The 12164-nt window shown below is 46.6% G+C and overlaps 1 protein-coding gene across 1 annotated transcript; it reads right to left on the minus strand.

Annotated features, from left to right (window-relative positions):
• Window positions 1-2537: 2537 nt before the first annotated feature.
• Window positions 2538-5354, minus strand: HILPDA (hypoxia inducible lipid droplet associated). Its single transcript, XM_016213315.2, is given in 3 exon segments — window positions 2538-3232; window positions 3235-3453; window positions 5180-5354. Coding segments are annotated over 2 exon segments (189 nt in total). The 5' UTR covers window positions 3386-3453; window positions 5180-5354; the 3' UTR covers window positions 2538-3194.
• Window positions 5355-12164: the final 6810 nt, after the last annotated feature.

The following is a 12164-nucleotide window of genomic DNA, read 5'->3' on the forward strand; positions in this document are numbered from 1 at the left end:
TGGAAGGATGGCAGCCCATCTTATACAGTAGCAGAGTGTTTGGCAAAACTGTTGCCTGCAGTAACTTACAAAACATATTTTAATCTAATTTATCTAAAGTTAGGAGAGTCAGAGAACAGAATTTTAGCAGCTTGAATTGAATGCTGTTGGCTGCTATTGACAAAGCACCATGAAATCAGCTAAGAGAAAAACTGGCTAGCTTGCAAGCAGGCACAAGGGATCTAGAGAGACTACAGAAAATCAGTGAGCTTGCAGGGTTCACAGAAGCAACTGCTTCTCATTCCTAACTGGTAATACATAAAACTGAGAAACGTTTGGAATGACAAACACCAGTGCAAACTGTTTTGTATGTAGGGTGACTATCCTGGTTTGCTCAGAAGTGTCCCAGTTTTAGCACAAGTCCTACATCCCAGGAAATGCCCCTGGCTAGGCAAACAGGGATAACTACTCGTAGGAAAGATTAAAACAATGGTATGGCCACCATATCTGTTGCTGAAACTTCCAAGCAGATTATTTAAAAAAAATTTTTTTTTAAATATATGTTTATTGATTTCAGAGAGAAGGGAGAGGGAGAGAGAAACATCAATGATAAAAGTCATTGATCTGCTGCCTCCTGCACCCCCGGTACTGGGGATTGAGCCCACAACCAGAGCATGTGCCCTGACAGAATTGAACCACAACCTCCTGGATCACAGGTCGTTGCTCAACCACTGAGCTATGCTGGCCGGGCTGAGCAGATTATTTGAAAGCAGGGACTTTCAACTGGTGTGCCGCCAAGCATTTTTAAAACATGCAATACCTATTTAGTCAGGGGCATTGACATTTCCCCTTAGATTGTCAAATTAAAAATGACAGCAGCCAACAAAATAGCTGTATGGTGTGAATCAAAATTATACCTATTTTTTGGTCAGATCAGGAAAAAATATTTTTTTTGGTGTGCCACAGAATTTTAGTGATTAGTTTATGTGTGCCATGAGATGTAAGGGTTGAAAATTGCTGTCTTAGAGCAAAGGCCTCAGTAAGGTTGTGGCACCCAGTAACCCATTTCAATTAAACTAAACTACTTGGGGAAGAGAATTGAGGTACAGCTCTCCAGTTAAAAATTCAAAATACCTCAAATTAGTTGGAGGCATCTGAATGAAAAAATACATCAAATTTAAGAAAATGTCTAGAAAAGGAGAGCTACTGGCACATGAAACTGCCTGAATCAGAGATAAAATACCAACTATGTTGAAGTAATATGCTACCAAAAGATGAGTCACATAAGCCCAGCTGATCAAAGGACCAGGGACTGCAAGGTTGGAAATTGGAAATACCTGATAAACAGCCGTAATGGCTACCACAGTACAACAAATGCTACCCAAACCAGCGGCTTCCAGGGTAGTGGCACTTAAAGCTTAAGAACACTCAGGGAGCAAAACTGGTTTGGTAAAGGATACCAAGCTCCATTTTTACCTTTGGCAAAAGTAAATCAAACTCACCATATATAAATTGTTGTGCACACCAAGATGAGAGTGGGAACAGACATCCCTCATTTTATTGTACTTCGCAGATGTTTTTATCAACATCGAGACAAGACCCTCTACCAACAAAAACATTATGACTCACTAAAGGCTCAGATAATGGTTAGCGCCCTTTAGCAATAAAGTATTTTTTAATTAAGGTGTATACATTGCTTTTTAGACATTACACTTAATAGACTACGGTACAGTGTAAACATAACTTTCATATGCACAGGGAAACTAAAAAAATCATGACTTGCTTTAGTGGTAGTCTCGAACCCAACCCTCAATATTTGAGATATACCTCTATTACCATAGGCTGAGGAATTTGTTTCAGCATGAGGTAGGGATGGAAGGGTGATAGATAGAACCAGCTGTCTCCTGCACGACCCCTATTGGGGACAGAGCCTGCAACCTGGGCATGTGCCCTGACCAGGAATCAAACCAGCAAGTTTTTGGTGCATGGGATGACACTCAACTGAGCCAGACTGGCCAGGCGAGGTATGGCTATTTTACCAGCCTACCCAAACAATCAGAATTGAGTAGTCTTTCTGGTGGATAAGAGTACAGAATAAAAAAGTCAAGGTTGCCTGGCCAGTGTGGCTCAGTGGTTGAGTATCAACCTATGATCCAGATCTCGGTTCCATTCCTAGTCAGGGCACACAGTGGGGTTGTGAGCTCGAAACCCAGTAGGAGGAGTACAGGAGGCAGCCGATCAATGACTCTCATCATTAATCTTTCTATCTCTCTCACCCTCTCCCTTCTTTCTCTCTGAAATCAATGAAGATATATTAGAGATGGACAGTCAAGAGAGGACTGTAATATTGGCCTAAGCTCAGACAATTGTGGATACAGACAGGGCAGACCCAACTGCCCCTGCCTCCAAATTCAGAGGTTCATTTACCTTCTTTTAAACAAAGTGTTTTAAGCATTTTCATGCTCCAAAGTTTCAAGGTGTTAAACCTCAGATGTACAAATGAATACCCTTCCCTAACCACTTATTTCAAGGGCAGAAGTCAACATGACACATAGTGGAACTATATATTCAACTTTATTTCATTAGAAAAAGTCACTTAAGCCACATGGTGGCTATAATGCCCATGTCCCGAGCAGGCTTTGCTATCCCACTGACCCCTTCAGACCAATACACACACATACACACTAGGTTGGGGGAAGGACTTAAAAATGTAAAACAATGAGAACTGGACACTGAACACTCCATCTTTCCCCTCCCTACAGTCAACTCACATACCTCTTTCAACTGTTAGCCATATACAGAGGAGCTCACATGAAAGAGAAGCTGAACACCAAAGAAAATGACCATATGCCACCCAAGTCCAAAGGAACTCTTGGTAGATGTTTAGAAGTACAGCTGAAAACATCACCTTCTCCCAACAGCTGAAGCTGCAGCACAGCCCTCACCTAAGAGGTCAGAGCCACGCTGCCAGGGACAAGGCATACAGCAGACTCTGTGGAGGAGAATGAAATCACTCCATTCTACAGCCACAGGCAACCCATATTAAACAGTCTTTTTCCAGGGTAGAAACATCCAGGTGGAGAGGCCCTTCAAGGGCCTAGTAACAGTTTTCTGGCAACACTGGTGCTGAGCTTTGCCTGCTCAGGTACTGGGACACCTGGCTGGACAGATTTAGGCCAGTGTTCCAAGGTTATAGCTGGTGGAGGGAGGTCTTATCACACCCCTCTGGATGAATGTTCTGGAAGGCTCTTGGGGGTTCTGTGTTGGCTAATTGACCTCTGGTGGTCCAGGAGCTCCCAGGTGATGGATTTTCCAGTAAGCCCCCCAGTGACTCCATCAGTCTAACAAGGATGGAAAGTAGGGTCAGCACCACACCTACGAGATAGAGGTTCAACATATGCTTCATAGCTGAAAGGATCCCACTCCTTTGTAGAGCAATAGAGCTGCCTTCTGCTTCTGGAAGGCCTCTGGATCCTGAGGAAAGAGAACCAAGGTTAGCCTAGAGCCTTTTGAGATACGCAGGCATTTGGCCCTGACCCTTCTATTTTCCCAAGGAGCTAAGGGAGAGAGAGGCCCAGCCAGGGACACAGGGACCCATGGATGTTCTTCCACAGCAGAAGTTTATTTACATAAACTCCATGGCTGAGGAGCCAGTCTTGCTTCTTTTCATGAGCAGTCCTTAAAACTTTTACTTCTTTTTAAAGTGAAAACCTTTACTTCTCCTGCCAGGTGCAAAGCACAATCCTTATGCCACACTCCAGGGACCAGAATTCTTCCTGAAGAACTGAGTCCTTTTGTAGGGAGGAGCAGGACTATAAGAACATGCCTTTGAGAAAGCAACTTGCCTGGGAAGTCTTTCTCACATCTCATTAAGATTCGAGTTAATTATAAACTTTTTGAAGGTCAAAATAATTATAAGAGAGTCAAATCTATCAAGTACCTAGTAACTGTTGGATCAGGTACAGAAACTAGGATACAGAAACTCACCAGGGCAGGAAGCCCCAGATGCCGAGCATGGGGCAAAACTGGGAAAACAAGAACCTTGTCCCCAGGGTAACCTATCTTTCCCAGCCATATCACTGGTCATGGGGTTTAGACTCCCTGAGCTTTTCCTCCCTAAAGGTAACATCTAGGCCTCAACTGAATTTCAGCTACAGGCCCAGAAAAGCAGCAAAACCAGACAAGTGGTGCAGTGGCTCCCTCAGGACCACCTACATTGACTAATGACATCCCCCCACCCCACCCCCGCACACTGACCAATCAGTGGAGACCACCACCCTGAAAAAGCACACCTGGAAAGTTGATGAATATTCTACTAAGACACTCCCCTGAGACCTCCCCTAAGATTTCCACCTGCAAGAAAAATATGCTCAGGACAAGGAAACCAGCAGGCCAAAGGAACCACCAGCGCATGCTCCCCACCAGGGGGACACACTAGCGCCAACTCCTTCCCTCCTAGGGGACCCCGGGAGTCTTGCAAACGGGAGCAACAGGCATCGGCAGCGCTTCCTGGGCTTACCCCTGAACCTGTCTCCAAGGTCCCCAAACAGCCCGGCCTAGGCTCTCCTGTTACTTCTTCCATGCACCTTCCTTGTCTTACCAACCTAAGTATATTTTTGCTGCCATCATGGACCCAATACCCTTTGACTCAGTGCTGTGTATCCCTTCCCTTTGGATATCCCCATCTCCTATCCCCTTTCCTTAAATAAACTTAATTTTTCTCTATTCACCGGCTGAGATGGCTACTTAGCCTGCCCACGCACCACCGACCTTAACCTTTCAGTTAGAAATATACCCTGACCGCCCACAATGCGTTAAGCACCCTGGAAAGTACCAGGGCCACAAGGGGCCCTGAAGACACAAGCCCTGTCCTCTTGGGGCTTACAGTCTAGGGGCCACAGGCAAGAAACAGGCAGTTACACAGGAAGGAGGTGCTAGGAGTGCTCTGGGAGGGCATGGCATGGCCGCCTAACCCGCACTGGCGATAACGGGGTGCGCCACATGGATCCTACTTAGCACCACTCCTGGAGGAAGCAGGGCTGGGGGGGCTGAGTGGAGACCGGGGGGGGGGGGGGTGGAGAGAGGGCAGAAGCTCCAGAAGGCTCTGACAGTGCCGGGGAAGGAGGCGGCGGACCCAGCACGCAGGCCGGAGGATGGGGGTGGGGAGCGTGGAGCTGAGGAAGGCCAGAGGGCTGCTCACCTCCACGAGGAAGGGCCCGGCGTGACCCGTCGGCTCCAACAGTCGGTCGTGCAGGAGTCCGGAGGAACGTCGGCCTACGAGAGCGCGAGGTCGCAAACCGAACGGCCCTTAAAGAAGACAAAAGCGCAGTCCGCAGCGAAAGGCAGAGCAAGGCCTCCAGCACCGCCCACTTATAGCCGCTCTCAGCCTCCCGGGCCGCGCAGGCGCACTCGGGACCGCACGCACGCGCCCTGCCGCAGGGCCGCAGATCCCCACGTCCGCACGTCCGCACGTCCGCGGCCCCGCCCCCGGGCAGCTGGTCTGCGCGGTTCCCTGAGCTCCAGGTCTGAGCGGTCTTTAAATGCGCGCACCCCGCGTCTCCCAGTCAGTGGGTTGGCGGTGACTAGGCGCGGGTGCTCGACTGCCTTTCCTGCTGCTGGAGACTTTGGAAGGAATCAGAAAGATCCCTCCCCACCCCCATACCAGATTAGTGACGTGCCCCAGGCCAAGGGCCCGCACATTGGATGGGACGAAGTATGGGGAGCTGAGGATGGGCGTGAGGGAGAGGGAGAGAGATACCGAAACAAGATCGGCTGCCTCCTGCACACCCCTAACGGGGTAGGGCCTGCAACCTGGGCATATGCCCTGATTGGGAATGATCTGGGGACCTCAGGGTGCATGGGACGGTGCTCAGCCAACGGGGAGCCACACCGACCAGGGCTGAGGACGGGTTCTCGATTCGCAGAGGGCATCAGACCCCCACCCCCCAACTCCAGTTTTCTCCATTTCAGGGACTGAAGAGCTGACTTTCTAGGAGTTTCACTTCCTAGAGATAACAAGATTCCAGAAGCCACCCTCGACCCTTCATTCCAAATCTTAACATTAGTAACTTCTGGTTCCTGTGAGAGTCTGTCACATGGTTTAAGGAAATGTGAAATACTCACCTGGCCCTGGTGTCCACGTCTAATTGCACACGAACGTCACTCTGCACTCATTGGGCCTCAGTTTCATCATCTAAAATGTGGCCATAGATTTTTAAGGATGCCTTCAGATCGAATCAAAGAGCTAGGCCGTCCCAGTCCAGCCTTATGCCCAGCTTTTTGGGGCTGGGAAGCCTGACTAAAGACTCCCCTCCCGACTCCCCCAGACTATAAACGTTTTGTCGTGAGTGCACCTAATGACGGATTTCAGAAAGTAGAGTCCCGGGGAGACGCTGGGAGTAGGGGGGCCCCTGGGAGGAACATCCAAGCCACCGTGGAGGGGAAGGCTGACGGTGGCTTCCCTGCCTGCCTCCTGCAGAGGAGGGGAGAGGGCCGGAGTTGCAGGGAAGGTGACTCTCCACAAGTCCGCTGAGCTCTAGGCCTGGAGGTCCTGCCGGCCGGGCTGAGGGCGGGGGCTGGATGAGCAAGAATCCGGGCGGTCCGGGGCTGTGCGGGCTCGGCCCCGAGGGACCTCCCGCAGAGGGGCGGAGCCAACCCCCGCTGCGACCTTTCCCCTACAAGCTGGGCTCCCAGTCATCCGACGGGGTGGGGAGGCCGGGAAAGGGGAAAGTTAGGGTGAGAAACGTGTTGGCAGGCAGGCACTTTGAAATTCATTTCTCTACTCAGCCCGCAGGAATTTTTAGTGCTTCATTACACGAGAATTTCGTCTGGTTTTGTGTTGGACCCAGTGACTCTTTTTTCACACTGTTATTAGGAGAGGCTCTAGCTCTGAAATCACTTCCAGGTGTCCCAAATGCCACCCCTTGCTTAGCTGGGGGACTCGGGCGAACCTTTAACCTTTCTGTACTTTGGTATCCTCAACTGATATATGGGCTAATAAGTCTTCACCTGGAAGTTAAATGAGTTAATCCATATAAAGCACTGAGAACCTTGCCTGACACATAGAAAACATTCCATAATGGTCATTATCCGTATCATCGACTACAAAACTCCCAGTGAGGGACTCTGCTTGTAGTATAGCCTTTGGTCAGTGAGTGAACACAGGAATTCCATAATAACACTTGGGGCTCTGCTTATTATAGGGGGGCTGTAGGGGAACTCACTTTAGAGATTTACTATGGCTCCAGCAGTGAGGGTGTCTGGGAAATGTTGGACTCTGTTTGATTTTGACTGTTTAACTCTCTATAGCCTCAGGTTTGACTGACTATCCAGAAAGTCACAGTGCTGCCCAAAGATAAACATCAGGCCCCAGGAAGGAGGTTAATGAATGTATAGTGTGGATAACTACTTGATGTTATCTGTCAACTTAGAAATGCATTGTTCTTCCTGGTAGTCTACATGACTACCCACCATTTGATTTTAATATTAATCCCCTATTAAAAAGAGATCCTGTCCTGGGAGGGGGTGGATCTCTTCTCTGCCTGCCACAGCTGGAAGCAAGCAGCTGCTTTGCCTGTGCATGTAAATTTCTCCTATTAAAGCTCTTATGAATTTGAATAAAGCTATGTGCCAGTTCTTCTGAATTGATCCTGAATTTAGACTCTTGGAGCTTTTCCCCTGATATAGGAAGTAAGAAGCTAGGAAAATCCCAGGACCAGAGGAATAAGAAAACTAAGACAGATCGTTTTTAAAACAGCAGTTTTCAGCCACCTAGTAAATCCTACCTTCCCTAAACCAAGGACACTTAAGAATATGTGGCTTGCACTTCTCCCCAACCAGAGGGTAAATAGCTTAAAACACCCTACTTCGGGAAACAGATAACAAACAGGTATCTAATTAGTGCCATTTGCCAACCACACCCAAGGACAAACAAATTAAGAGAATAAATCTCTTTTTAAAAAATATTTATCTTTATTGTTGAAAGTATTACAGATGTCCTTCCCCACCCAGGTCTGCGTCCATGAGTTATGCATATATGCATATAAGTTCTTTGGTTAATCTCTTCCCACCCACCCACCCCTGCCTTCCCTCTGAGATTTGTCGGTCTGTTCCATGCTTCTCTGTCTCTGGATCTATTTTGTTCATCAGTTTATTTTGTTCTTTAGATTCCACATATTAGTGAGATTAGTGATACTTGTTTTTCTCTGACTGGTTTATTTTGCTTACCATAATAATAGGTCCCTTCATGCTGTCTCAAAGGGTAAGAGATCCTGTTTTATAGCTGCATAGTGTTCCATGGTGTGAATGTCCCACAACTTTTTTATCCACTCATCTACTGATGGGCACTTGGCTGTTTCTAGATCTTAGCTACAGTAAATTGCACTGCTATGAACATAGGGGTGCATATTTCCTTTCTGGTTGGTGTTTTGGGTTTCTTAGGATATATTACTAGAAGTGGGATCACTGGGTCAAATGGAAGTTCCATATAAATCTCATTTTGTTACATCAGAATAAAGCTGATGAATATTCTATTGAACCTCCCCTAAGACCTCCCCTAAGTGCCCAGCCTTTAAAACCCCTGAAAACCAAAGTCCCAGTAGGCTCTCCCTCCAGGGAGCATGCCCCTGCCATTCCCTTCCCTCTCTCCTTCTCCCAGAGGCACATATCTCCTAAACTCCAAGAGACGCCACGAGACTTACAACCAGGGGAGCAATGGGCAGCAGCTGCTCATCCCCGGCTAACCCCCTGAACCTGTCCCCAAGGCCCCCTTTTCTCTGACTTCCCAGTGAGCCAGAGCGGCCCAGCCCAGGCTCTCCTGCTGCCCTTCCTTGTTTCACTGTCCTAAGTGTGTTTTTACTGCTGTCAATAAATTCTTGCTTGCTTTTCTACATTCTCTCTGTCTCTCTCTCTCTCTTTAATCCTCACCCGAGGATATTTTTTCCATTGCTCCTCAGAGAGTGGAAGGGGGAGAGAGAGAAACATCCATGTAAGACAGACACATCTGTTGGTTGCCTCCTGCACATGCCCCGACCAGGGCCAGGATCAAGCCTGCAACAGAGGTATGTGCCCTTGGCCGGAATTGAACCTGAGACCCCTCAGCCTGTTTGCCGATGCCCTAACCACTGAGCAAAACCAGCTAGGTCTACATTTTGTCTCTTGATTGAAATGTTTCCTTCAAGAAGACAAGAACTGAGATCTTGCTGGTAATACCCCAACGTGAGCTCTACATTTTTATGTTCACACAACTCAAAGGAAGAGATGGACGCCTCTCCAACAATTCCCTGTCCCCTGCATTCACTGCCATTGTCTAAAGGTCATTCCAGATGAAGACAACCAGCCTTTGGGAGGTTATAGCCCTGTGCTTTCCCATCTACTGACTATAAATATTATTGACTATCATCTCTGGTTAGGTTACTAGGCTTGAGACAGGCTAGTAAGCCAGGAGAAGCAGAATAGGGAACCTGTCTCCAAGGCTCCCTTTTCTCTGACTTCTTAGTAAGTTAAAGCAGCCTAGCATAGGCTTATTTTACCACCGAGCCCCTCCCCTACTATCCTAGGCCCTTCCTTGTTTCACTGTCCCCAGCTTTAATAAATGTCCTCTAAAATTCACCTGGACTCCTGTTGTGAAATTTTTCCTACAGGAAGTCAAGAACCCACGCATTACTGGCTGTCCATAGGCAGATCTGCTAAGGGCCAGGGACCCTTTCCAGTAACAGGCTTACCTATATTAGATTCTTGTCCCGTCTCCACCTTGGCCAAGTTAATTAATCCCTTGGAGCCTAAATTACCTAATGTATAAAATGGGGAAAATAATGTATAAAACAGAGTTGTTGTAAGGATTAGAAATAATGCATGTGAAATATGTGTTACATAGTAGATGCTCAATAAATAGGTGGTATTGTTTTACTAACATCAACGTAATGTTACAAGATAGTAAGAAGCTAGGAAAAATTCTAGGCAGGAGGAATAGGGAAACTGAGACAAGAAAATTAAACAAAGCCAAAAAGGTTAGGCAGCTAGTAGCCAGTTTATAGCAAAACCTTATCTTAAGAACAAATGTCTAATACCTCTCCTCACTAACCAAAGAATGCAGGAAAGGAGGGGAAGTTTTAATGCCTCTTCTCCCTAACCAGAGAGTACATAGTATAAATCACCCTGGAAGGGGGAAGGAAAGAAGAGAGAGATTTATCTCACCCACTGAACAAAGAAGTCAGCCGTTTTGGGGAAGGAGGAGAGAAGGGGTTTTCTTGTCACTGTTTAAATAGAGAAGCCAGCAGTCTCCGGGCTTGTTAAAGAGAAAATGGCCAAATGCTTTTCATAAGTTCTGGGAAAGCCATAACAAAGTAAAAGGGAGGCCTTTAGAGTTATTCTGTACCAAGATGCCCAGCAGAGGAATTGTAAAGCCTATAGACAGATAAGTCTAAAAATGCTAAACCCCCACCAGGCTCGTTCCTCAGATTAACTCAGAGGGCCCATCTGTGCTTTATAAGCCGGGTGTATTAGATAGATTTGGTTGCCTTGCTTCTTTGATAAATTTACTTGCTTTACTTCTTTTCTTTTTTTAAACATGTTTTTACTGATTTTTTTGAAAGGAGGAGAGGGAGAGAAAGAAACATCAATGTGAGAGAGAAGCATTGATCGTTTGCTTCCTGCACTCCCCCTATTGGGGATTGAGCCCCAAAACCTGTCCTGACCCAGAATCGAACTGGTGACCATTTGGTGCATGGGTTGACGCTCTACCAACTGAGCCACACTGGCCAGGGCTATGTGCTTTACTTCTTTAATAAATTCGTTTTATTACAATGCTGCTGTCTGTCACTCCTTGGAATTCTTTCCCATAACACTAACTAACAAGAACTGAGGAGAGGACAGCCCTCTTCTTCCGACTCAGGGGCTATTGGATAACACCTTTTCTGGTGTTTTGGGTTCCTATAAGAGTAAGAAACGTCCAAACCTGTAAAAATTTTTATGAGTTTATTTCAGCCAAACTGACAGAAATTGCAGGGAAGCAAAATCTCAAGGGATTGAGAAAATGCTCCAGAAAATGGCAGTTTTACTACTTATTTTATACATTAGAATCAAAGGGCAGGGCGTAAAGGGGTTATATAAAATTCATTGGTGCCCTTCTCGGTGTGGCTCAGCGGTTGAGCATCAACCTAGGATCCAGGAGATCGCAGTTCGATTCCCGATCAGGCCACATGCAAGGGTTGCAGGTTCGATCCCCAGAGGGGGGCGTGCAGGAGGCAGGCAATCAATGACTCTCTCATCATTGATGTTTCTCTCTCTCTCTCTCCCTCTCCCTTCCTCTCTCTGAAATCAATAAAGATATATATATTTTAAAAATTCATTGGTGATAGATTAGGGAGCCAGGAGAAAGCAAAGTGGAGAAATCTCTGGGATTGGATAAAAAGTAAAATGGATAGACACATACTTCTTTCACATTTGTGGGTATGGGATAGTCAAAAGTCAATAATTGACAATAAGAGGATTTGTGTTCTCTGCCCTGGTGTGGTAGTTGTGCCCAGAAGGGGTACAGAAAAAAGGAAGTTACCTTGCCCTGGCTGATGTGGCTCAATGGTTAGTGTTGACCCTCCAACCGAAGGGTCTCAGGTTTGATTCCCAGTCAAGGGCATGTACTTGAGTTGCAGGTTCAATCCCCCGCTCTTGTTGGGGCATGTGCAGGAGGCAAGCAATCAATGTGTTTTTTATCACATCAGTGTTTTTTTTTTTCTCTCTCTCTCTCCCTCCCTGCTTTCCACTCTCTCTAAAAATCAATGTAAAAAATATCCTCAGGTGAGGATTAACCAAAAAAGGGAAGTTATCTTGACATACCAAAGGTATGTTATCTTAGATGCAAAAAGACAGTAGACAGGCTCAGTTAAGGAAGATACTGGCCTAGGACATGACTACTGGTCATGACTTGCTTTTAGTTAGAAGTTTTTATTTCAGACCATCCTGTGTGGTTACTTTTGGTCTCTGAGTTTGTAAGGCCGCAATACAGGCCTCCCTTGAGCTTGTCAGGTTTAGTATGTGGCCCCTTTTTCATCCACATTAAAATGTATAAAGGCAGGTTCTTATCCTAAAGAACCTTATCACTGGTTGGGTAAATAAGGCCTAAAAAAAGATAGCTAGCAACCCAAGGCACTGTAGGATAGTGGTTAGAAATTAGTCAGCCTTGACAAACT

Source organism: Miniopterus natalensis, chromosome 10 (genome assembly GCF_054644295.1).
Source record: "Miniopterus natalensis isolate mMinNat1 chromosome 10, mMinNat1.hap1, whole genome shotgun sequence".
NCBI lineage: Eukaryota > Metazoa > Chordata > Mammalia > Chiroptera > Miniopteridae > Miniopterus > Miniopterus natalensis.